Source organism: Pelecanus crispus, chromosome 9, assembly GCF_030463565.1.
Source record: "Pelecanus crispus isolate bPelCri1 chromosome 9, bPelCri1.pri, whole genome shotgun sequence".
Classification (NCBI taxonomy): domain Eukaryota; kingdom Metazoa; phylum Chordata; class Aves; order Pelecaniformes; family Pelecanidae; genus Pelecanus; species Pelecanus crispus.
The window spans coordinates 27,805,620-27,828,067 of NC_134651.1; the positions used below are offsets into that span (position 1 = coordinate 27,805,620).

At 41.8% G+C, this 22,448-nt stretch overlaps 1 protein-coding gene across 1 annotated transcript in view; it reads right to left on the minus strand.

The window, feature by feature from the left end:
- Positions 1 to 19,470, minus strand: part of DGKD (diacylglycerol kinase delta) — a 41,050-nt gene extending 21,580 nt beyond the window's left edge. Inside the window, exons 1-6 of the mRNA XM_075717177.1 lie at positions 19,420 to 19,470; positions 18,653 to 18,733; positions 3,488 to 3,592; positions 2,515 to 2,647; positions 1,531 to 1,637; positions 855 to 980 (exon numbers count right to left, since the gene is read on the minus strand). Of these exons, the coding sequence (XP_075573292.1) occupies positions 855 to 980; positions 1,531 to 1,637; positions 2,515 to 2,647; positions 3,488 to 3,541 (420 nt within the window). The 5' untranslated portion in view covers positions 3,542 to 3,592; positions 18,653 to 18,733; positions 19,420 to 19,470. The remainder of the gene's footprint in view (positions 1 to 854; positions 981 to 1,530; positions 1,638 to 2,514; positions 2,648 to 3,487; positions 3,593 to 18,652; positions 18,734 to 19,419) is intronic.
- Positions 19,471 to 22,448: the final 2,978 nt, after the last annotated feature.

Consider the following 22,448-nt stretch of genomic DNA (forward strand, 5'->3'; position numbering starts at 1 on the left):
TATGAGACTAGCACTTTGAGTGCTGAGAGGACCAGATAATAGATTATGTGGCTTTAAGAGCCCTCAGGCATTCTGCTTTCAAAATCCTAGCCTCAGCTGAGAGATCAGAAGTAGCAACAAAAGAAAAAGCTGGGAATTCAAGAAAACAATAAAGCAAAAAACAAAGCAGAAAGACATGACAGACATTAAGAGGTAAGAGAAGAAGGGATTAATAAAGCCACCCAAAAAAGGAAATACAAAGCAGAGTAGGGCACTTCAGTACGCAAAGACTACAAGATAGAGGGTTTGCGCCCCTGCCCCCCACATTATAAACACGTCTTTTGTGATACTTCTCTTATTAATATTATAGACAACTGAAAACACAGCAAGATCTGCATCACTGCAGTGGTTAGGCAAGAGAAATTTATTGTAATGGAAAAAGGAATTGCTGTTATTAAAATAGCTTAGTATTCTTTATCGTCCTTTTTTGTTGTACCTTTTCAACTTGCAGAAATGACAAATAACGGCTCCTTAAAATCCAACATCTCCCATGCCTGAGGCATTGATTCATATCTAGTTTAATTAGATTCTTCTATGAAAGCTCACTATCAAAAGAAAATGAGCTTGCAGAGAAGCCAGATACTTATTTCAGGTCTTACTTTTATGCATCACAGTGATACTTTTCAGCACAAATTTAAATTTCTATCTCTTTCTATCTTGTTTATCATCTGGAGAAAGAACAATAAAGTCCTTCATGGCAAATACTGACAGCACGGTGAGAGATTTCATTTTAAGTAAATGTCACTAAAAGAACACACCACAGAGCTGATGAAAGACTATCCTTTCACTGAAATGATCATGTTTATTCAACTCACCATGGCTTTGCACCAAAGGCAACGCCAGTCTTGCAAACGTAGAACACTGCCACAGGTTTTATCACACACAGTGCATTTGGCACTCACAGGCAGGTTTCCTTCCAACCACTGATGTGGCATCGAGATCTGCAAATGGTACAGAGGGAGAGAAGCAATATGGACTTTCCAGAGCGCAACTCAAGGGCGCAGGATGCACTGAGACATACAGAGAGGCAAGTCTTTATATGCACTGTTCAAGGACAGCAAAGGCAATTTCTAGAAAACACCTGAGGATCTCTTTTGGCATTTAACATCACGCTCAAGCACAGGGAGACCAGGTGACTCGCCCCAGGCTACCCAGAAAACACGGACTTGCATCAGACATCCCATATGCTAAGGTACTGTTCCAACCACTCATTTATCTTTCTTTTGCCAAAACTCAGACCAGGTTCCCCACGCCTCCAATTATTTAACCTCAGCTCCCCCAGTCCATAGCAGGAGTCTCTTCATATTAAGGAGTCTTCACTACCTTGGTTGGACTTTCACACAGAATCTCATGCTCTGACAGCAAAGGCCTTTCCCATATTGCTAACATATAAAGGCAGAATCTGCTATTCATACACTGAAGAAAGCTGTAGAGCACATGCCAGCGCTTCCACATCAAGATGAGGCTAGAAGAGTTAAGACTAACACCTACCCCATCTTCATCCTCAATGATATCCTTCCCAATAGAGGCCAGAGTCGTCCACTTGCAATTATTGGTTGCCCGCACAGCACACCGCTTGTGGGCTTTAAACTTGCACACTAGAGAGGAAGAGAATACATTAATGCTGCCTCAGAACATGTAATGTGGCAGTTTGTGCAAAAGCTTTCCCAAGTGACCATATTTGGCTCCAGAAGAAAGCATGGGCACACACTACCCTTGTTAGCACTGCCAAAACTATCAGCTCAAGGCATACTGAGTAGGATGAGCTAGCTATTAATTCTGGCCTTGTCACTTTTGCCAGTTGCTTGTATAAAGCTTAGTTATCACCTTGTTAAATTTGACATGATTTACATACTCATACACTCCTGCATCCTTTTACACAGTGTGGGTGTAACCTCATTCACACTAGAAGTATGAGCTGTGTGCAGCCAGGCAAGTCTGCTATGCCAAAGTTGAAAAAGAATAACCTCCTGGCATTCAAACACTTAACAAAGATGTTCTTACAAATATGATTATTCTTATGAACAGGAGTATTCTTATGAATATTCTATCTGATACCTCAGAAGTACATACCTGCTCACTTCAGAAGCATGATTTTAATAAGGGATGGCACTATTTAGGTATACGGGAAAAAAGATAATCAGCTATATTACTATCAGTTCCAACACTAAAACCAGCATGAAAACATCATCACATCTATTATCCTTTTACAAAATAGCAAGATCCTGATCTTGACTTCTGCAGGAAAATTCTCTGTGAAGCCAAAGGGATTCAGCAGCAAAACATTTCAGCATCGGGTCCAGACAATACTTCCAGTCTCAGACACAGCCTGTAGCTCTCTCAAGTTTATTATGCAGCATTTTTCTACATCTTTTTGCAGACTGTTAACAACATTCCTCTTAAATTATCTCTGGAACATGGCATTGAGCTATAAAGACGATGTTCCCAAAACAGGAGACGAGAAAGCACGCTTACCTTCACATGAGAGCCCATGCGACGTGACTCCAGATAATGCCTCCCGACACACATTGCAGTATGTTGGCCGAGCATGTGAGCAGGCGTACCAGTTATGCATCCCTGAGAAATGGTCCATGCTGTACTGGGTAGACTAATAAAATAAATGTATTTCAGCAAAGTCTAAAGTAGAGCAACAAGACTTTTTTTCCTTAAAACAAAGACTTGCACATAGCAGTCAGGAAAGGCAGAAACAGAACACTTTTACTAGGAAAGGGTAGGCCACATGCAGTTTATACACAATAGCTGTAACTCAAGAAGGTCTTTAAGCCAGAAGAGACTAGAAGAAGCAGCCACACCTTCATTCCTGCTTCTGTCCTACCTCCCATCCTTGTCTCAGTGCAAGTGTGTGTAAGAAAATGAACTGGAGAGCTTATCTGCTGGAGAATTGATCCTTCCCTTCCCCATTTTTTTGTTGGATTAAGTTTTCAGCAAGATCAGTTCCCCAACCTGGTTTATTGCATAGCAGAGGAATGCTTGTGCCAGCATAAGAGAGGAGACAACAGGGAGACAAGCATCAGAGTGGGGAAAACGCAAGACAGCTTCTTTTGGTGGCAGTGCTCGTCTAACTACAGCTCCCAAAAGCAAACACATGCACTGAAGTAGGCAGAATACCAAGCAGGCAAGATGTGAATTAGGACAGGGAGGATAACTGAAGAGTGAAAGACAATGGGAGAACTGTGTTTCAAAGCCTACCCATACTCTGAAAAGCGCTCTCAAAGTTACCAAGGGAGAGTATACAAAGCCACAAGCATTCTTTGGAGAATCACTTCAGTGTATTTGAGATAGTTTTTACAGAAGCCCTAACACTATACCCATTATAGTCAATAAAAATGACCTCTATTAATTTCACTGGAAGCTGACTCCAATCTCAAAACAAGCTGTTATTTAGGAGAGAAAGCACAGAATGCAAAGGAGCACATTTTCCTATTACCTCAAAATGTTCACGGTTTTGTACAGTCTTCAGTGCTGCAATCCAATCTTCCATCTCTTTTCTGTTATCAGCACAAAGGATGAGCTTCCGACATGGAGTGATAATCTGAAGAGTGAGAGAAAATTAATAGCATGTATTCTGGGCATGTCAGTGAGAGACAGCAAATGAACACGTTATCACTAGTGTAGTCTATTGAAGCTATTTTCAGAGCCAATGAGCTGTACAACAGAACAGAAGTTATCTGCACCTTTCAGCCATGTTTCTCTTCACCATAACATACCTTAATTCCTTCATAAGTGTACAGAACCACAGAGATTTCAGCTGTCATTCCCAGTACTGAACTGAGTAAAGAAATCTCTCATATCCAAATAACAGCAAAATACGAATCAAGCACAGAGCAGTAAAAGTTAATATATTACATGTGCAGAACTTGCATAAGTTTTTTTCAAGTACTTAATGACTTTTTAAATTGGCAACAACATTAAAAAATTTTGTTAACACCATAATATACCAGTTTCTAGCAATTAATAAATTAGATAACATGCTCTGTAACATCATACTAAAAACCTGGTTAGAGTCATGACAAGTGGGGAGGGAGGAGGGAGGAAATCAAACAAGACAAGCAATCTAGATGAGAAATCAAATAAGCAATCTAGAAGAGAAATTACTGTATTTTGAACCCTCATGTTTCCTGATGGCTTGTTCTACATTTATTACATAAAAGATATTCCAACAAATGCTCCACTAGCAGCTTGAGGTTGTGGTGAGTTTGCCTTCCTGTAAAAATACTCTCCTCAGTGTGTTTCTACCCTGGGCTAACTCCCATGCGTTAGCTGCCCTGTGTTAAACAGTTCAGTGTTTTAACAAACCAGCAGAAGACATTCAGGGTGGCCGAAGCTCCCCTCTGCCCCGGAAGGCAGACAGGTCTCTGTGTAGCTTATCACCAATGCTCTCTCCTTTTGTCAGATGGCGGCAGCAGAGAGAAATAAAAGCTCCTAGCTCTTCAGAGGACCATGTCTGCTGTCCACAGCGCTGCCCATTCAGCTGGGGTCCAGACTTGACTATAAATCAACATTTATTCTTCCTAAGACAAAAGTCTTTCTTCCCCACACTGTAGTTATCTTATCTTACTGACACCGTCTCCCTGGGCACACCTCTGTACAGGTTTCCATCCAACTGATGTCTTAAATTAGATCAATATTGAAGTGTTTGCAAGATCTGGATTTAAGAAAAGCTGCATTAAGGTTGAGCACCATTAACAAAAAATCAAAAGGCTCCCCTTTATATAAATTCTAAAAACTTCCAGCAGCCCAGACTCTCCTGCGTCCCTCTACATTTTGCACATGAAAAAAAAATTGTCTACATCATCTGCTTTTCCAGCAAATTGTACCCTAACATCTGAAACAACATATGAAAACAAACTAGGATTGTGTCAGGTTGATGAAGCCCATGTGGCTCTCGCAAGCACACAGCCAAAGTTTTGTTAACGAACACTAAAAACCCTCACACATCACCCCAATACATGACCCCCATTAACTACTATTTTCCAGTCTGTTTCTCGCTTCTCTCATTATCATTCACAGAACAGATTAAAAAGAAAAACCTCTGAAGTTGAACACAAAACTTTTAGTTGATATTAAAGTGCATCAGAGCATCCACTAAGAAATGTGTATGTAATGTCAACAAAAAAGATGCACTTGTAAATTTCTCCTTTATTTTAAGCTCTTCAATTTTCAAAATATGTTTCATTTCATAGGACAGATTGCAGCATTCACTTGCAGTAACACTAACTTTACCCAGAGACATTACCAGTACCTAGAAAAGGGTGCCACAGACACATTAAGTAGGCACTGAATGTTGCTAAGCACCTTTTTAATGCAAGGACTGGCCATTCACATTAGAAACACAGTTTTTGGCATGGAGCATTCTATCTTGGACAAAATGACCTGATCTGTATCAATTGTAACCAAACAGAAATAAATATTTACAATTTTCTAAAAATAAAACTTTGAAGCACTCCTTCCCTCTTCCCTGACTTTTCCTTTAAACAATTCCAGCTCTGATAAAATTTATTCCCAAAGAAGATAATCACAGAAGTCTTTCCTTTTCCTTGGGAAAGTAGAAAAGTGGCGGTTAACTGCATTTCCATCAAAAACTCTGCTATATAAGAAAGGCTACCCTAGGGAAACCTTTTACGGAGCATGAAACACTAGTGTAAAAATCAGTGTGAAGTTAGAGAAGAACGAGCGGCATCTCTGAAATCCTGCTAAGAGGAGGCAGCTTTTTCCCTGGAAGTAAAACCAAGTTCAAATAATTTGTTCAGACAGCGCAGGGCCCCACTTTCTTCTGGTGGCAAAGCCAAGAACATCTATAATTGCATATATACAACAGTACCCTATGTAAAGTCCAAACATCCTAGGACAAAGCATCCAAGGACCTGTCATTGCTTTAAAAATAGCCAGTTTTTATAAGGAACTGTCAGTTCAGTCAACAAGCCACTGGCACGCTCTTGGGCAGTGGGGAAAAATAATTTATAACAGTTGGTAAAATGAATGTATTATCATCATGATCCCATTTCAGAACACTCCTATTCAGTGCTGTCCCTCTTCCTATTTTTGTTTCTTTTTGGGGGAAAAAAAAAAGGGCAAATGCAAAGTACATAGTATCATTTTTAAATCACCTTGGAAGACATGAAATCTAAAATATTGGCATAAAATACAGAAATGCAGACACTCCTTTGATAAGAATTAATTTCTGAGGCTACTGACTTCCTGGGTCACTGGAGAGACTGTCCAATATACAAAATCACTAATTCCTTCTTAAGTCACCTACTGCATCATCTTAAAAATCCCCACATTCAGTGCTGGCAATCCTCTGTTCAGAGAACAAAGTTAAAAGTTTATAAGACAAGAGGACAAATAAAGAGATCAAGAAGATTTTCATACTTGAATCATCGAGACAAAGAGTCACAGAATTAAAATAAAGGGTCTATTGTGTAACTACAAAACTGCAAATAAAACATAACTTTGTGCAAGATAGATTTATGAAAAGCATTCCCCATTAGTCAGTTCTAAAGCAACATTTCTATTGGGATTTAGTGGTATCATCAGAGATGGGAAATAAAATAATACAATCTCAAACCTCACTCCTTTTCTATGGAGGACAAACTGGGACAATTCAGGCTTCACTGTGAAGGACAGATAAGATTTTAATGTAACTAACGTAACAATTCTTTGGGGAAATTAAGAAACCATACAAACCTGTTTTTCTGATTAACATGCAGTGGCCTTACAGTTAAACATTTTAATGAGGCTAATTAGGAATCCAGAAACATATTAATAGGGACACTTCCTTTGCAGAGTAGTTCAACAGTTCTCACCTTTCATACAGCCTCACATACACAACAGCCAACACCAGATACCCTGTGAGTGCTAAGACACTCCTGCTTCCCCTGCGCTGCGGGCAGCCACCGGTCTCTTACCTGTGCAGGCTGATGTGCAACAGGCACGCCACAACATTGGTCCTGAATAAGGGCAGAACTGAGATTAACAGAAACATGCTGTCCCTCACACGGAAAGAAAAACAGTCATCCTACCATTTTTACCTCCTCCTACTTGAGCCAGTATTTTCAAATTCAGACATCCACCTGTTGAAGGATACTAACAGAGGGAGAAAGGCTATTACATACACTGCGCTGCCTAGACGAGACCGATGATCTAACATCTCACACCAGGAAAAAAAAAAAAAAAAATTTAAAAAAAAAAAAAAATCATTCTTGTCATCTCCAAAAGAAGCCACAGCAATCTTCCCCCTGAAAAGCTGTCCTTTCCCAGCCAGGGAGTCCAGGGTGTTTGCTCTCAGCTACAGCCACAATGAGCCGATACTCTGGAACACGAGGCTTAGTTATCCCTGTTGGCAAATGTGTCTAGAAGAGAGCATGGTCCAGCTATTTTTTATGTTCTGGCTACAGCTTTTGACTAACATCCTGGAACAGTATATTCCACAGGATGACGACGCACTAGGTGAAGTAGCATTTCCTTTTATTTGTTCTAAATTTACAAAGCAGTAATGTCATCCAGTGACCTCTTGTTCTCATATAAAGGGAGAGCACAAAAACAACAATCTCATTGCTTTAGAGTTAGGATGAGGGCTGCCTTGCTCGGAGTTAAAAAAAAACACAGTAAAAAGTTTTAAGATTTATTTATAATCTCACACATTTCTGACCTGTTTGGAGATTGGCAGAACTCTGAGTGTTCCTGCCCTGAAACAGCTCAGAATTTTACCTAGATATGAGCAATTACATAAATTAAAAGTGCTTGTTATTCCTAAAACGGGAGTATTAAAAACTAACATTCTTTTTTGATCCTAAATGCTATTGAACTTTTGGGTATGATTCTTTAGATTTCACTCCTTAGTAGGAACTGGATGCCCAGATACCCGTGTGCCCAGAGCTCACCACATATTGACTTTATTGAGACCTAACACTGACCAGCAAAAGAGCTCAACAACAGTCATGGGGAAAAAAAAAAGCTGCCAATCCCTCTAGTCAATCCTGAAAAGCCGTAAGGATGGATGAGAATGGCAGGAACGCTTAAAGACATTTCAGATCAGGACACAACTTAATTCACAGACTCCTCACTGCGTATGAAACCCCAGAAATATCTTTTGCAGGAATTATGGTGGCAATCAACTACCCACCAGGTCACTCCTTTGCAGACAGTTATGAGCCCTCTTTGCAGATGAGCCATCTCAAGTCTATTAGAGAAACTCTCAATTTTCAAGTCTGCTCACTCTAAATCTAAAAATATCTAGATCTGGAAAAAGCCATGCCTTCATTGGCTGTCTGTGCAAATAGTGATGCTCCCCTGACACTTCTCCAAAATTTAGCTTTATCTCCTCTGTCTCTTCCTCATACAGCACATGCCCTCTTACCAGCTGTTAACCTCCACCCCTCATGTTGACCCACACTCCCCTGTCCAAAACTAATACCAGTTTACTGACATTTCAAACCAGGCCAGCTGGCAAACAACAGAGCCAACCAAAGAAAATTTCTCATTTCACATTCTAAAAATGGACTGGATGTCCCTGGATGTCCTTCCCCAATGAACAGCTGTGAATAATTGGATTAGAAAGGCAGTCCAAAAAAGACTCCTTATATTAGACCAAATTTTAAATAGAAATCTGCTATACTTCACCCTTTGGTGTTTTGCTGTACTGAGCAACCTTCCTCCACCCAACAGCTGGAGCATAAACTTCATTCGCTGGTCTTGCTGCCATCAAAGACAACTTTATCATCTCTGCTCACTTCCTCCTTCAGCATTTTCTGGCTGCCCAGAAACTTCTCGGCAAAAAAGTAACAGTCTGGCCAAACATGCATTGGGACTGTTTGTTATCAGAGTAGATCTGGTGAGCTCAGTGACCACAAAAGACAGCAAAACAAGTTAAGATCACACTGGCCCAATCACGGAGCTGGCTGAAGAAATGCTGCGGGGGGAGACAGGGAGGAGGGGACATACAACTTTGCTAAATATAGGTTTTCTGATGTGATACATTTCTCAGAGTGGCCAAAAGCGGGTGTATGAGAACACCTGCTCATTCTGACTGCTTCCTTTTACTCACATCCTGTTCAAATATAGTCTTATGTTCAAAGGTATCAGCTATAAATCCCCCAAAGAGATCCTGGATTATTCCAAACAGTTGATGATTTGGGTACAAGGACAACAGGAATTTCTGGAGCTCAAAAGACCTAGGAATTGCAACTAGAAAAAATAAAATAGCTGCGAGAATGGTGTTGGTGCAGGCAAAAACTTCAGCTTGATCACATATGGCAAAGGTGGAGAAAATGTCCACCATCTGTAGCTAACTGTTACGTCTGCTTCTGTAGAGTGGAGTGAGCTCTTGGTATCCTATGAACCCAAAAACTCAGGAAGGAAAATTGGATGAGACTATAATGAGGACCCAGCCATTTTATCCACTTCAGCTCCTGTTCCAGCAACAGCAGTAGTTAAATGAACACTGGTATACATTAAAACGTTCATCAGCAAGATTCACAAACCAGCAAAGTCACTATATGTTTCAAATATGATTTCTGAACTCAGAGGGCAAAATGGACTAAGTGTGGATTAAGCAAGTGCTACTCCCTCAACAAATACACGAGGTTAAGACAACAACTGTGAAAAAGGGAAAAGAAAGGAAAATGAAAATATGAGTTTCAGACTCAAACCAGTCCTTTACACTTAAAATCTTAAAAGCCTGTCTCATTGATGTCAGCTTCTGAAACAATCTGGAGCTGAGCATCAGGCCAGCAAAGCCTTAGCAAGTTGGCATGATTTTAGTAGGTCTCTATAGTTTGGAAGAGAGAATACAAGCATCAATGCTTAGACTCATGGGGGACTGAGGCTTGCCTTCCTCCACAGACAACATCCCTCTTCCGATTTGCAATTCAGCTTTCACGCAGTTTTGCCAACAAATTCGGTCCCGTTAACTCACTGCAGAGGTCAGTTAGAGCTCTCTAGAATTTCACTGATTCTCTTTCGTCAAAACCTGGATGCTACCCTGAAGGGGAAAGAAAAAAAGAAGCTTTTCATATGACACTGGAGAAATGCACCAGTTTTATATTTATTTTTATAGTGCAAGATCTTTATTTCCTGCTAAAATTACCATCTTCCATCTATGGAAACTCTCATTTCCACCAAATAAAATAAGTCATTAATGTTCTTATATAGTTGTGCCAAATTCTGCCTTTTCTTTTTTTTTAAATAGCAATAACAAGATTTTCCTCAAAGCCCTAAGTGCCCAAATCTCTGTTTGCACTATACCAGGTATTTTATTCCCGACTTCCACATGGCTATTCTACCTTAATTTTCAATCTGTAAAATCCAGGACAGCTCAATTCCATAGGAAAACAGGTACAGCAGATAGTGTGGTCTCTTTAGGACTGTTTTTACATTATTAGGTTCATTCATCTTGCGATATGTACCTTGTCTGCCAGGGGGTTACACATTACAAGCACATCTTCTCTGAGCACTCTTATTGTCACTTACCACTGCTATGCTGTGCCCGCAGATCAAGTTCAACTCACGCTGACCCTCCATCTGTGCTTTCTCCCAGTCCCTATCTTTCACGATGCTGCAGCACAAAAGCAGACCAGACAGAGCATTCCCTGGGAAAATTATCATCTCTCATACCAGGGTCACATTCCTACATGCTTCTGGAAACTCTGTTCCTAAACAAGGCACATTCCTGTTCTTGGCAACTGGTAAGAGGAACACAGACAAGAGGAGATTTTAGGACTTCTGCAACCACTTAATAGCTGTCAAAACCTAGAGTGTGCAAGAAGGTCTTTGCCACTGTTAGCAGGTATGAAATGCAGACAATCCTGGTAATTCATGCATATTAATCACTAGGGATCTACATGGATGGAAGGGCACCAAATGGGAACTGACAGGGCTGCCATGCCAAGTGCCAGAGCATCTTAGTGCAGCTCCGTTATCTGCCCACCCTCCACTTCATGCAGCAGAATGCACATATGCATCCCTCCTTCATCTGTTTTCGAAAGGACACGGTCCTGCCAGGAAAAGAGTTCCCAAACAGAACTACACTGTTCAGAAAGAGCAGCACATTTGGGAAGGTAAAGGGTATTTCAGAGAAACCTTCCTACTCACTCAAACAGAAACAAAACCATGAAGAACAGAGGGGCAGGTCAATGTTCCCCAGTGGTAGAGCTGCTGTCTCAGTGGGCTCATACACATCAAGGGTAGCAGCTAATAAATCACAGGATTGAGCAATAAAAGTCCTTATCCACGGTAGGAAAATGACCTGTTACTGACAGCTTCTTGTTAGTAACAGCTCCTCACAGCCCCCTAACCTCAGCTGTGTTGAAGAGGCTGGTAGCTAGCACAAAAGGAAATGAGTAGCTTTCAACAACGTGATGAACCCAGTAGCTTTCCACACTGGGTGTGGCAAAGACCAATCCTATTTCACGAACTGCAACAGTGAAACCATCATAAGCACCACAACTGGGAAGACCTCATTTCTGTGAATATTATTAGCAAGCCTCTCCCTGCCTGTCAAAATGACCAGAGTAAAGATGTGCATAAAAATAAGTCTTTTTCTTCTAGAGCAGCTCCCATGTAAAACTAAACCCATCATGTTCTCAAATGACCTCCTGTTTAACACGGGTTGTTCTGCCTCTGTGTCCTCACCTGGAAGGGGGAGAAGACGCTGGAATCTGCAGCCTTGCTCAGGAAGGTAGATAAGACACCAACGTGGCATGAAGGTTACAAAGAGCAAAGGGTTTATCAAACAAAAGCTCTTAGTGTTCAGGCACAAGGGCAATAACAGACACTAATTTCAAAGTGGTAAACTTCCCTCTAGGGAAACAAAAGCTCTTCACAAAGAGTTGCCTTCACTTTCCAGCTCTCTATCTATCCTGTCTCACAGTAAAATACATAAAGCTCAGTCTGACCTTTTTCTCTTACAGTAGCTTCACCTTTCTCAAAAACTCCTAGCGTATTTTGGGGTCATTCTGTAACATACAGTAGCAATCGCCAGATCTCTCCACCCACAGCAATTTCTTCCAGACTCTCTAACTCTTCTTCCATGTTTATCCTCTTTTCGATGGTTTCTCTCCAGATTTTTTCCTTCTTCTGTGCAAGCAGACTAATGACCAGCTCCTGCAGGAGGCTAGATTAAGAGTCCTAAAAATTCTTGACATGAAAAGATTTTAAATGACTATTTTCACTGACTAACAGTGACTCAGAATGGTCTGTTTACCAAATGGCCTTTTCTCAAGCAGAAAAAACTGCACTGAAGTCTGGATTACAAACTACTAAAATAGCAAAGTATTTTGAAACTGCAGCGGTTCTGACAGGAAATGGGGACCGAACTGCACTTAATGAAGGGAGGGGGGAAAAACAGCAGAGCGATTCTGGACATGGCAGTTCATGGCTCTACTCATATTTTCACTTGCTTATAAAGGAAATTCTGACAGCTGCCAATACAAACAGAGTAAGAGCACTAGCAGAGAGTGTACAATTCCTGAATGTGTACACACATGGGTGTGGAAGAGACAACAACCCCCACCAAAGCCTGACGTTCCAATGTGCACTCTAATTTTGTCCAATTTGTAGAAGAGAGTTTAAAAAGGAGGAAAGAATAACCATCCCTTTCGCAAGTCCCTCTTTTCTAGTGTTTCCCTCCTCCAAACCTTAACAAGGCAATCCATGACTCTGTACAAAGTAGCGAAGTGAGGAACCAGGACACTTGGTGACTCCCCTGTGTAACTATGTCCCCAGATTAGTAAGTCTTTTTGCCCACTTCTGAGAGCTGATGTCTTCCCTCCAGGTCCTTCACCCCTGTGCTGATGAAGCAGGGAAGGAAGATCCCCTCCCTCGCTAGGAAGTCCAGTGACTCCCTGCAGCATACATTCAAGCCCATCTTTTTTGAAGGACTGAGGCCACATGGGGCAGTTTGGGGAATCTGTGCGTGTCAAACCATGCAGATTTCCCTGATCTCTATCAGCCCAAGCTTGAAGTCCAAGTCTGACTTCCTGCAAACAACTTGTAACAAAAGTTCTTATATTCTTTCTCCCCATAAAAATAAGTCACATGCTCTTTCTCAAAGCTTGTATTTCAAACCGGCACAAGTAACCTCTGATCCGGGTTCCTCTTGTTTCAACAGTGCCTTACAGGCACACAGCTCCTGCGCTAGACACAAGCAGCACACTTTCTGCCTGACCTGTAGCTTCAGCAGCTCTATTCACTCTATCAAAACCAAACTCTTCACAGAAGGCTTCACTGCCTTCTCTGCTAAAAAGGATGTATTTTCACTTAAAAGCACTAATACAAATAATTCAACTTTACACAAAATCACAGAAAAGGCAAAGGCACTTTCACTTCATTGTGAAATGAATTTGCAGACATCAACAACATACCCACCCCGTCAGGAAGCACCCTCAGCACTTTTAGCTTTTGTTAAAGTTCAAGCACTTCACCCTGTGTTTTTAGGAAAGGTTAATTACCCCAAAATGAAGACTCATGCTACTTCTCCACAGCGTCAACAAGCCCTGGGACAATACAGCAAAAACATACAGTCTGAAGGAGATCAGACGGCCACATAAAACTTCACAAGACAAAAACGGGCATCTTTGCTGCTGAATAAAGTCAGTACTAAGTAACAAGGTTATAGTAACAAAAATTGTAGCACACCTCAGGCTTCCGTACAGCTGGAGAATGACATCCATACTGCTTCGCTGAGATGAGAGCATGCTCTCGTTCAGGAGCACCAGCAATTCCCTGTTCCTCAACCTACCACAACCATTGTTGCCTCCAGTCATGCAAGTGCTCTGAAAGAGAGGTATTACTCTAATCTCAATACTTCCTCTCTCCTGTGACATTGGTTAGGGTGAATCATCAGTTAATAAACAGTATTTCTTAACTGATGGGTGCAGCATTTCCAACAGCACTGCAGGCACATTTCCCTTTACCCTGATTCTGGAGAACTTATCTACATAAATCCACACAGGAGAGAACACCTGAACAGCAAGAGCTTGTAGCAAACTTATTCCAAAGAACCTGAGCTCCTGATGACCTGTTATGCTGGCACAGGTGCCATGTTTCTCAATGCTTAGTCCAGAAAACTCGGACCCCTGCTCTTACCTTTCATGTTCAATCTTCCTCTAAACTAGTGTCCAGAGCAGCCTACTCCCTCAGAAAAAACCTAAACAGACTGCTTGACATACAATTAATAGCGTTAGTCCCCTCTGTGATCAGTCTTTCTGAGCTATGTTCCACTTGCCACAAGCTGATTAGCTGTCTGCTTAAGGAGGAGCTGGGATAAGTTTCCTTCTGACGGCAGTGAAGTGGAGAGGCAGGCGCTGACTGTAATAACATGCTGTTTCCTGTCTGCGGCTGAGCTGAGAGGTACTTCCCAGCAGAAAAGGGTTTACAGGAGCTCAGGAGTTCAAGCTCCACCTCTTCCAGTGAAGAGCCTTTAACTGCAGAGGAGGGGTCAACAGCATGGCTCCTGGTGCTCAGCAACATGCTCTGACCGAGCTTCACTTCCACTAAAGCATCAGAAAGAAGAAATCAAACTACCCACATCTCTCTACACAGAGAGGAGTTTTCTCCTATTGGATCTCAAAGCTATGAATAAGATGGGATGGGAATTGAATGTTGTAATCCACGTTATGTGAATGAGGGTGAAAGTCCACACCACCACTTGCTGGAAAACATTTACAAAAGCACCATGTGAGAATCACATTGACACACAAAATATGTACCTGAAAAGATGTGATGTCCTTCCTAGGCCCTCTCCTGTTGATGACAGGTGTTTTTTATTAAAGAACATATATTTTAGATTTTTTTTTCCCCTTTAGCTTTATACAAATCCTGCACAAGGCAGGAAAGGGTCAATGAATTGATAAGGACTCACTCCATCAGCTGTGCCAATTGCACTGAAGGCAGCAGGCTTAATTCAGTTGGCATCTTCTAGAAAAGAGCAGATCTTCAGCCAGCACACCAACCTGAGGAGTAAGGATTTGTTCACCACACAAACATTCACAAAAATGGGCCTAAGGAGATGACCCAAAGTCCTTTCAAAGACTTGAGGGGATAGCTGTGGTGGCAAAGTGTTGGCCTGAGCAACAGACAATAGAGAGACTGGTGCCCCCGCCAACCTTACAGGCTTCGTAGCAGAGAATGGGCATGCTGGATGGATGGTTCAGGTCCATGACACAGGTAAAGCAGTCATTTTGAGAGAAGTATCTCCAAAACCCAGGCTTCCTGGCATGATCTAGAGAAAAAACTGTTCCAGGTTTGAAGTATGGAACTCATCCTCATGGCATATTTTGTTTCAATGCTCCTAAAGCAACTGCAGGCTAATGCATTAGACAGGCACATCAACCAATCAAGTTACTGCAAAATTGCGCTGTCCAAGAAAAAACTGTTCACGGAAACAGCTGAAGTCTCACTGGGAAGACCCAATGTGCCCAGTGCGATCCCAAATCATCTACTTTATAGAAATCACAAGAGGCTTTGAGGGTATGGCTGGGAAAGCTCTACTCAGAAGTTAGGGTCAGGCTTTGATCTCACCCATGCAATGCTGCTGATCTCTGTTTCATAAGGAGTACAAATGTAGGCACACACTGATGGCAAGAATCCAGGCTAAAAGTTGACCACCCTCTTTGTGAGTTTGTAGCACAGCAGATCCTCTCTAAGGCCCTGTGAAAGGCAGCAGCCTAGGAAAATCCACTAGTGAGAGATCTATAAACCAGGTACTAAGGGATCATACATGGAAAGAACTAGTCACTTACAGCCCAGACATCCCAAAAGAATTTACCTTGTAGACAGATGACTTAGAAAGACAGAGATAGCAGAGGTGTGACAGAACCAGTAAATATTACATCTACAGTCCTCCTGAGAGATGAGACACCTGGCATGGGGCTGCTACATGATTTGTTCCCAGAGGCTTCCTGCTAAATAACTCTGCAGTCACATTGTCTGACCTAAAGGAACAATAGCTAAACATAAAGCTTTTCCTTACACCTCTCGGGGGACGGAGCTGTACAATGTCTTAAAGATGCTCCTAGTCACATGCTCCCAAGCCCATTCCATAGTCACATATCCATTAACTCTGGGTAGCAGTCCTGAAAACTGTCCCCATTGCAAACAGGATACACTCACTGAAGAAATCTATGCAAGATGAACTAAGGAAACAACAGTGGAACCCACATTATACACTCTTCTTTTTAGAGGAAGAGGTCTGCATCTTAATACCCACATTTCTCTCTCTCCTGCCTGCTGACAGCAAGCAAATTAGCTCTCACACTTATGTCCTATGTAAAAGGTTTACTGGCAGCTATATTTTTTAACCTTATTTCTCTATTTATGCAACATAACCTTTGTTGTCTCCATGCTCTGGTTTTCTTCCCTCATAGTGCTGCCTCCCCACATTCCTCACTGCCTTTTTGCCAGTTTCTCTTCTGAGTGTTCACCCCTTATTACATCTTTGCTTTGGACCCACAATGCTCCTCTAAGTGGTTTACCTAGTGTTTTTGTTTCCCACCTCCTTTGTTAGTACCTTAGGAGTGACATTCACCCAACCTGGCCTGCAGAATCTATACATTAAGCAGTACGGATGCCTGGACAGAGGATGAGTTTCCTCAGAAAGAAACCGCTCTTTCATAAATCCAAAACTACCAGTCTCCGTTGAAGAAAACACAGAAACAAAAAGAAAATCAGAACATCTAAAACTCCAGAATAACTGTCTCTGCTATACAACACCAAATGTTGGATGTTTGTGGTTTAGGATAAAAACTCAGCAGTGAGTCCCAATGATTTGAAACAGGAAAAGAACTCAATTTTAGAAATGAACTGAGCTGGGGAGATACAGGGAGGAAACAGAGTGCTCTCAAAGAAAACCAAGAGAAAATGGCAAGACTGCAAGGAATCCAAAGCACTGACAGCAGTCATGTGGCAGACCAAACAGCAGCAAGAACAGGCAACCTTCTGATTTTCTAAGTATTTTTATAGCTCACGGTAAACCACAGTCAAACCCCTCTGTAAGCCATGATAGACAGAGTAGGCAAATTACGAGAAGAGGTGCTTTTCCTGAAGTTTACCTGAGCCCCATGATCAGCTGGAGACAGTTCAAACTGTATCTGCTACTTGAGTGTCACAGTAATCCTATACTTAATAGCCTCTAGGGAAAGCAGGAACTGGCAGAGCCTGATATCATAGTCATGGAAGTAACTCTTCACTGCTGGACCTGGGACAATCTGAGAGCGCAAAAACACTACTTCCTCCTGTCCCAACATCCAGTGTCTCTGACAGAGATTACATCTCTCCCAACTATAATAATAAGCAAAACAGTAACAGTTCATTTGCTTACCTGAAAAATCAGTCTGTATTTACATATGGGAAAACTGAAGCAAGACCCAAGAGGAAATGCTTTATTAACAGGTAAATAACTTCACATGCTTGAAAACATATCCCCTACTGAAATCATTGCAGAATCCTTCTCTCTATACACACACACTGACACCCGATATCGATATTTACTATCAGACCCAAATTGACCTCCTACTTATCCAATTATCAAGGCAGAAAGTATTTTCAAACTTTGAGACAGTGCTGGGGTTTTATCTGGGCATATGGTGGATCCCATAGGTACTTTGCTCAGGCAAAGCAAAAAGCTACAGCTACATAATAGAAACATCCTTTGCTAGATGTTGACAGCAGCGGGTCGTTACTGCAGCAAGGCACACTGCTCAGTCTTGGTCACCAGCTGCAGGTCACCATCCTGCAGGATCAGCTTCCTCCCTCCACCTGGATTGCTCCCCTCTTCACCTTGCCTTAGACTGACACTGCCTCCTTTCTCCACACCCTCCTCTCTTTTGAGCCCTTCAGAGGCTGCATGGAGGTTATTGCTGTTAGCCAACTCCAAAGCTCACACTGTTGCCTAATACTCGCCCTGCATGGCTGCCATTAATGGCTTTTTTCTGCACACCAGGCATTTCCACCAAAATGGAGCTTGGGGAACACCTGCACCTCAGAAATACAATCATTTTTTCTCCCAGTTATTTAGCCTGGAGAAAATGAAGCAGTGACACCACCACGTTTCCAGATTGCAAATATTTAGCACATATTCCACATCTAACAAGTATCCTAAACCAATTCCACAGTTATTTGTGTGACTTTTGTTTCTCCTTTTGCTTTGCAACTATATATAGTGTGCATATATAAACACACATACAGCCACATACAAATAAAGTCAGAGAAAGAAGTTTACATTTTTTAAGGCCGGAAGGGAAAACTAAATTCCTTTAGCGAAATCTCCAGCATAAACATCAACATCGCCCCTAACTCCCTCAGCAGAACAAATTTTTCTGTCCCACTGTGTAAATGGATCTATCAAACCCTCCTAGCTTATAGATAAGAAAATCCCTGAATGTAAAGTTTTAGCACTATACATAGTAACCCAAGGTATTTCCCATGTGCATGGAGATGAGTTATGATTGCTGCAAAGAAAAATAAGTTTATGATTTTTTATTTTTTTTTTTTTAGTGAAAGAGGCTGTGAATTTTTTTCAGATGTTTTTAAACTACAGAAGAAGTTTGTGGGGGGAAGATCCAAGAAGAATACAATATAATGCAAAAAATCCTACCGTGAAGCTGTTGTTGACATTCTTAGTGCTGGATTCTGCCACACTGGCATCTGTCAGATCCACCTCATCAAAAATAATGGACTGGAAAGAAAAAATTCAAAACCCCAATGAATTATTGAATCCAATGTATAAGCAGCAGACCCAAAGGGACATGCCTGTATGTCAAGCACACTACATCACAGCCTTTTGTGATCTGAAGGAAAGGCCCAGCAATGTGAAGGACTTGGAAGTCTAGTTCCATACAGCGGTGCTCGCACTTGCCTGTCTTCAGCCAGTGAATGCGATGACTTTATTTTTATTAAGGGATTAGTTAAAAAAAAAAAAAATTGTAGGCTTTGTTCTTCTGAAAGGAGACAGATTTATATCTAGTTGACTATCAACGTACTAAACCAGACACATGGCAGCTCTGATGTGATAAATTCTAGCCTTGCTTGTCTCCTCCATTTCTTCTTTTCATTCATATTTTCTCCCTTCTCTTTCCGCTTCTATTGATTCAGAGCCCATTCCCTACTAAAATGCACCAAGGGGGTTAAAAATGCGGAAAAATCAGAATCACAGGTCTGCATGATGCTTTACTTAAAAACCAAGGATTTCCAAGTGTGAGGCAAACCAGAGGGATCTTCTAGTAGCCTCAAAACCTGAAGACAGGTGTTTTCAGAGCACATGTTCTTTACTGAGGGCTGTCTTCTTACAGACACCCATCTACCTCCAAAAGTTCCACCACTGACTTTCTTCCGTTGGACTCACATGTATTGTCAAGACCTTACCTTAGCAGTTTTTGCATAGTAGAGCGTTCGTCCTCGCAGCTTAAAATATCGTCTCTTCCAGCGCTGGAAAGAGCTGGTCTGTTTCATCAGCATCCCCTCTTTTATGATAGTCTACAAAACAAGGAGGGAGAGGGGGAAGCATACGTTTTACTTACAGGCATCTTTTATGCTCTTCCACTATATACCCATACCAAAAAAGACTGGAGTTTGAGATCAATAATCTTAGTGCCCTCTGCTGGAAGTGCTTAACAAATTCATTCAACGTAAGCAAGCAAACTTAACAGGATTAAACTGTCACAATGCATAATTCACACTGGGGTGTGGCTTTATCCTTGTCTCCAGTGCTATCACAATACCAAAAAAGATAAATAACTTATGAGTGAATGAGTATTTCAAAGTTTAACAATGACTCGGGGAGCGTAACAGTTAAACTCACTGAGGTCAGATTTCCGTCGTGGGTAATTACAAGCACATACACACCACAGTGTATCCGTCCCTATCTCCAGTTCTGCCTTGTGAAATGATCAGCATCTACCTGGTACAGAGCTGGCAAGCTGCAGGCCCACAAGGTGAAGAGTCAAACTAGAGCGAAGAAGGAGCTATATCCAACTTCAGCATTTGATATTCTTCAGATAGTCTTGGCCCTGCCTCAGTACTCTCTGGCTGGCTGCCATTTCCCAGGGCTGGAGTGCCAAAACTGTCTACGCACACTGCTTTTTTTTTTTTTTTTCTTTAACTGCTTTATAACTAGGTTGACATACCAGCATACATAGTCCCATATGCTCACTCACATACTATGCATACATAGGGGTATGTATTTAATCCACATGCACTTCATTCTACTTTGTCAAATACATTTAGTTCCTTCACCAAGGACAGATTTTGAATACCAACAGCTACATGAAAATAATCTGAAAAACTGCAGCTTAGAAAGAGAAAAGGCAGAAAAGTCAAAGCTGAGGGTTCAGCCCCAAATTACTGATTGAAGGCATTGCCTAGGAACTGCAAACAGTGCTATGTCATGCCTCAATACCATGAGAAACCTACTTCTGTCCCCAAGAAACAGCCCCCCGGAACCCACTTCTTGCTGAGAGAGCCCAATGCGATAAACACACAGTTAAAACAAAGGAAACAAATGGTCTGACAATCTTGCAAGACAGGTTATTCTGTATCTTGATGCCAGAAAAATGACACAGCTTTAACATACCAGAGGTCTCAGTGCAACTCAGGTTTGTAACAGAGTCAGGTCATCAATGAGTATCAATTAATTCACAAACACAGTGTTAACTGTACACTGCCAGGCTACTACAGAGCACAAAATAAATACTCTTACTGATCCACAGGGTTTAGTTCGTTTTAGAAATCCTTTCCAGGGCACTAAACTTGCTTTTAAAATGCTATATATATTTCTAATGTGGGTCTTTCCTTTTTGAAACAGCTGCAGATTTTAATACTTTCCACACACACTGGCCCTTGCCAAGCTCAAAGTTTCCTCAAAAAGCACTTGGAAAAAAATGCTGACTATAAGAAGAAACATCCTTCTGACAATACATGCTTCTCTCTTGCTAGACTGAGCCATCCTCAAACTGGCCTGAGAGATCACAGGGCCTGGACCACCATGGTGATGCCTCTACTCACAAATCAGCTGGGAAAGAGTGCGCTCCTGCATACCCCCAGATCTGAAAGACAGCTGCTGGCCATAGGAGCCACTATATACCTTCCTCCACTGTGTTGGGAAAGAGAAAAGGGTGAGAGCTCCCCTATCTCCTCTAAAAGAAACATCATCTACCTTGGGGCCTGGGACCTGGCCAACTCCGAGGCTAGTGAACCCCAGACCTCACTGTTTCCCAGTGTTCTGTTTCACAAAGCCACCTGCACACTGGCAGAAATACCTGTCAGTGCTCACGCAAACACCAACTTGGTGTGTCTGGTTCAACCAGGAATCGCCAAACTCCACGGTATTTCCAGCAGAATGAAAAGAGATAATGAAAATGCACAAAGACAAAGCTCATATCAAAAAATGGCCATCTCCCACATCAGCTCCCCACAACTCTGAAGTGGTCACTAAAAGACATCTTTGGCACCCATTTTCCACAAGTCACAGCTGGGACACAGCAGTAGGAATACACTCTAAGAAGCCATAAGGCATCTGGGAGCGGCTTTAGGGACCGGAAGTTAAGCACACACACTATAGCGATACCCAGAAACAAGATGTTAAACTAACTTAGAGCTGGTGCTATGCAAAGAATCTGAAACTCAGCCATGATCTTCATCTGAAGCTTCAGCAGAAGAGAAAATGGAGTTCAAAGACTGACCAAACAGCATCCCTTGCTGAAATGACCCTGAAGGTGAGGCCAGAGCTGAAGGCACTCATCTGGAACCGGGAAAGGTGCATTCAGACTCCTCCTCTGCCACGAAACTTTTACAAGATCCCAATAAAGCAATTTCACTCTCCCATCTGCCAAGTGGAACAAACAGCACTGCCCAACTCTGCAGAGTCCTACTAGAATATATATCTCTCTCTCTCTGATGAGTTACTTTAACCTCCAGCATCTGAGTATCAAAGAGAAATGTAAAGTAACAGCATCTACATTACCATGCTAAAGAAATCACAAATTTCTGCAGTTCACTTTTTACAGGGAAGAAAATGGGGAAGTGGCAATAGATTTTCCAGATTAATACAGAAACATGGAGTGATCTTTTGCATTCCTTAAACAAAACCACATATAATTAAAAAATGAGACAGAGAAAGTAGCTACTGAACTCTGCAAAGCCCTGAACCGAAGTCAGAGAGAAATTAAAAATCCTGGGGAAGACTCCCAGGATGCAAAGCCCAAAGATACCAAGTCAGCCAGGAGTCTGATCAAAAAACAGCAACTTGCAGGAGGAGATTTCAGAGCTCCGTTGCTCTGCTTATTCACAGATATACTTAAACTGGGGTCAGCCAGAGCCCCGCACTCCCAAGCTTGGTCAGTGGCACTCTGGCCACTCAAACTCTCGCCCAGCCCACCAGAATGGTAACTCGCAGC